General features: G+C 39.1%; 1 protein-coding gene across 1 annotated transcript in view; it reads left to right on the top strand.

Moving 5' to 3' along the window:
* LOC104960632 (ribosomal protein S6 kinase alpha-3-like) overlaps positions 1-3912 on the top strand; it is an 18026-nt gene that overhangs the window by 13257 nt on the left and 857 nt on the right. The window contains exons 3-4 of the mRNA XM_010788721.1: positions 2049-2165; positions 3105-3186. Of these exons, the coding sequence (XP_010787023.1) occupies positions 2049-2165; positions 3105-3186 (199 nt within the window). The remainder of the gene's footprint in view (positions 1-2048; positions 2166-3104; positions 3187-3912) is intronic.

The following is a 3912-nucleotide window of genomic DNA, read 5'->3' as shown; positions in this document are numbered from 1 at the left end:
AGAGAGAATCTCATCTTTAGCATGCAGCGTGGTGATGTTCAGAGGCGTAAGCGATGATACCATGCAGTGTGGATCACAGTGTGCATGTTAGGCTGTTTGTGTATATGCCGTGACATTAAGACGAAATCAGGAAGCATGTTTTTCTGATATAATTGAAAGGCGATTTTGTAACCAGGCGTTACAGAAGGAAGCTTGCTTCAATCAATTCTTTATTAAGTTAAAATAACCGAGCTATGATTAGTCGTAGGGTCTGTGTCAACCGGAGACGACTTTGACTCCAAATTAAAAGAGAGCTATCGTCTATGAGGCTACATATAGCAAATATAGCGAGGTGTATTAGAGGATGTGGGTGTAGTATGCACGTGCTTACTCACTCTTGGTACCTTAAATTCCTTTTGCTGATGACACATGAGTACTTTTTTAACTTTTGAAGGCATGACTTTTTAAATGTAATTCTGTATTTTGTATTGGTACTTTTACTCAAAGTATCTGAATACTTGCACTTGTGGCTCCCCCCCCCCTTACTCCTAATATGTGACATTTTCCTATAGAAGAAGAGAAGCAGAGAATTGGTGAGAACGGTTCAAATAAAGATAGAAAAAGATAGAACGAGGGAGGGAGAGAGGGAGGAAATATGTCTCTGAGGGAGAGAGAAAGTTGGAGTGAGAGGGAGAAGAGCTCCATCCTGTAGCCTTGCAGTCGATGCAAGGGAGCATGTTAGCGCCACAGAGCCTCAGCCACAGCCGGGACTACAGGACCCACAATGCACTGGGGCACCCGGCAGCCAGCATGTCTCCCACCTGGGACTTACAGGTACGGAGGAAGGAGAGGGTGAAGCAGTAGAAGTATGTAGAAAAAAGGTGGACTGAAAGAGAGAATAGGATGGATTTAGGAGCGCAGGGCAGAGAGGACGATGGGAAATGTAGTCTGGATGTGTTGACTTGTTAGGGTTATTATTGCCCAGATAGAAAGAAGCGAGGACGCTATAGAAAGAGTTTGATGGAGGGATTGTGAGTACAGTCACACAGTATGGTATCTTTAGTCACTCAGCTACAGCGGGGAGCAGGTATCGGGGGTGGCTCCATGACAGCTGTGCATGTGTGTATGTCCCGTTTAAATAGTGTGTGTGTGTCCCGTTTAAATAGTGTGTGTAATAGTGTGTTTGTGTGCTTGCTTCTGTATGTGTGTGTCCCGTTTAAATAGTGTGTGTGTGTGTGTGTGTGTGTGTGTGTGTCCCGTTTAGATAGTGCGTGTGTGTGTGTCTAATTTCCCACTGAGAGGATGACGAACATTCGGCAACCCTGCTCAACCTGTTGTATGATTCACTGATATGAGAAAAACAGATTTTTGCACTGATAACATTGCTGCTACAGAGAATGTTGTTTTAGTTTACTGCTGTGTTTACATACTGCATTTCCCTGAATGCATATTTTCAAATGGCCAGAGATCATGCCTTAACTTGCCTCATCCAGCCGTTGTTGTTTTGAGGTGTATGATAGGGGAATTGTTTTAAAAAATAAATAAATGAAACTTCTGTTAGTGGGGGAACCTGCCTGGTCTTGCTTACGTCCCGCAATGCATTCTGGTCTATTGAGTGTATAAATGGGTCTACAATTGGTCTATATCTTTCCAACAAAGCAGAGTTGTTATGTCACTTTCTGTTGTTACATTTGAAGCAAATAACTCTTCTTTTACTTCCATGAGTTGCTAAAATAATACTTTGTATATTGCCAACCTAGAATGCATACTTTTTTATCTATATTTATCTATTATCTTAATGCAATGATATTTATTTTAGAAGCGGTTACCATCAGGCGGTGGCAAGTCTTTCGTATGTTACTTAATTAAAAGTATGTAAGTATTAATAGGAAAAGTATAAGTTAAATTGCTCCTCATAATTACCCAGAGTGACACTGTCACAATATTTGTTTGTCCGACCTCGACATTCTAAAAAAAGTATTTCCCCGATAAAAAAAAATACAAAAAAGAATAATTTAGAGTGTGAATTTGAGGCTGTGTTGCTAATCTTTACACCGTGTGTGTCACAGGATGACGTGCCGATCAAGGAGATCAACATCACTAATCATGTGAAAGAGGGATCAGAGAAAGGCGACCCGCGGCAGTTCGAGCTGCGCAAAGTCCTCGGACAGGGATCCTTCGGCAAGGTGAGTGTGTGTTTATATATGAATCAGTGTGTGTGTCACATTATATACGGTACAGCATTATATACATAACTCCATACTTTACTATATACCTTCCTGCTTATAACGTTCATAATCATATCTTTCCATTGATTCCCATACATATGTAAATAATATACTTAGCACTACTGCGTTTTGCATCTGGTTAGTTGGTAAACTGTATATTGTTGTCTCAGTTCTCTGTGCGTTGATAATAAAGTTATATCTAATCTGAATTGGTTAGTGTGTTGTTACACCCCTAATCATAATCCAAACAATGAAGCAGTGATAGAGCAGCGACTCCTGATTTCTGTGAGGTTGAATCAAATGTTTTAATCAATGGAGTCTAGTGGCTTTGAAGAGAGCATAGATAACAGTTGCTCCTCTTTTTAAGCTGCATTTACTGTACTGATTGTGTAGAAGTACCTCATTCAAGTACACTTCAACACAATCCAAATGATCCTTTTAAGTGCACGTGTGTGTGTGTGAACGTGGGCTTCATTTCCACTCTAAATCCCAGTTATGTTCCCTTGTGCTGGTGTTTTTGGGAGGCCGTTGCCATGGATACAGCGGTCTGAGGGCCCTTCACACTCACTTTCATTGTCTTTAGGAATGAACAATTAGCCTGTGTGTTTGTTTGTGTGTGTGTATGTGTTTGTTTATGTTTATGTTAATAGACATAAGTATGACCTAGAAAAACAAGACCCAAACAAACACAAATTCACACACACACGCACGCACGCACGCACGCACGCACGCACGCACGCACGCACGCACGCACGCACACACACACACACACACACACACACACATATGCACTGATGCACACCATTTGGCAATTATGAGTACATTACACTGTTCATAAACACTTATATCACATAAATGGAGTTATATAAAATAGATTTGTTGTGTTTGTGTGTTTAGGTGTTTCTGGTGAGGAAGGTCACGGGGCCAGACGCTGGTCAGCTGTACGCCATGAAAGTCCTGAAGAAAGCTACACTGAAAGGTACAAAAAAAGTTTGTTATTTTAAGTCTGTATTCTTCTTTAGGGATGCAAAACACTTGCTTTTTTATTTTTTATATATATATATAAGTATTAATAAACAGTTTTAAACAAAACATGGAACCAAAAAATAAATTAAGAGAAGAATACAAGTAATTAAAAAAGTTGAAATAAAAGAGAAATAAAAAATATAAAGAGTAATTAAAATGACTTAAAGATTAGAAGCATATTTTTAAAATATTAATAGAAATCAAACAATAATTATATATATTTTTTATATATTTTAATTAATTTTTGAATAGAAATCACTCATATTCCTCCAAACCTTTTAAAGGTAGGCTGAAGGTATTTTGCTCTCAAATAGAGTTTTTGTGGAGGAAGTCAGCGTACTTTTCAGGTAGTCAATCTTTCTCAAGTGGACTTAGTGAGTTTGTTTTGCTCAGCCATCATCGCCCAAAGTGGAATTTCACACCTTAACATGAGACGCAGATACAAAGATGTGCAGGGAGGGAGGAAATGGACAAATAACTTCCTAAAGTCATACACCATCTGCTGGTGGAAAAAATACAACATGCTCCTTTATTATGTGCTTATTTCCTTCTTTTGTTGAACTCTTGTTGCCGTATTCTCCTTGTGATTCATCCTCTGCCATCTGGCATCCAAAAATAGAAAACCAAATAGGGGAGGATGTTTTATTTCTCCCTTTTCTCTAAGTGCTTTCTCTTGTGA

The sequence above is a fragment of the Notothenia coriiceps genome, unplaced genomic scaffold, assembly GCF_000735185.1.
Source record: "Notothenia coriiceps isolate Sejong01 unplaced genomic scaffold, NC01 NC01_scaffold00032100, whole genome shotgun sequence".
Classification (NCBI taxonomy): domain Eukaryota; kingdom Metazoa; phylum Chordata; class Actinopteri; order Perciformes; family Nototheniidae; genus Notothenia; species Notothenia coriiceps.
The sequence above is the reverse complement of the archived record's forward strand: the minus strand, read 5'-3'. Positions and strand labels throughout refer to the sequence as shown.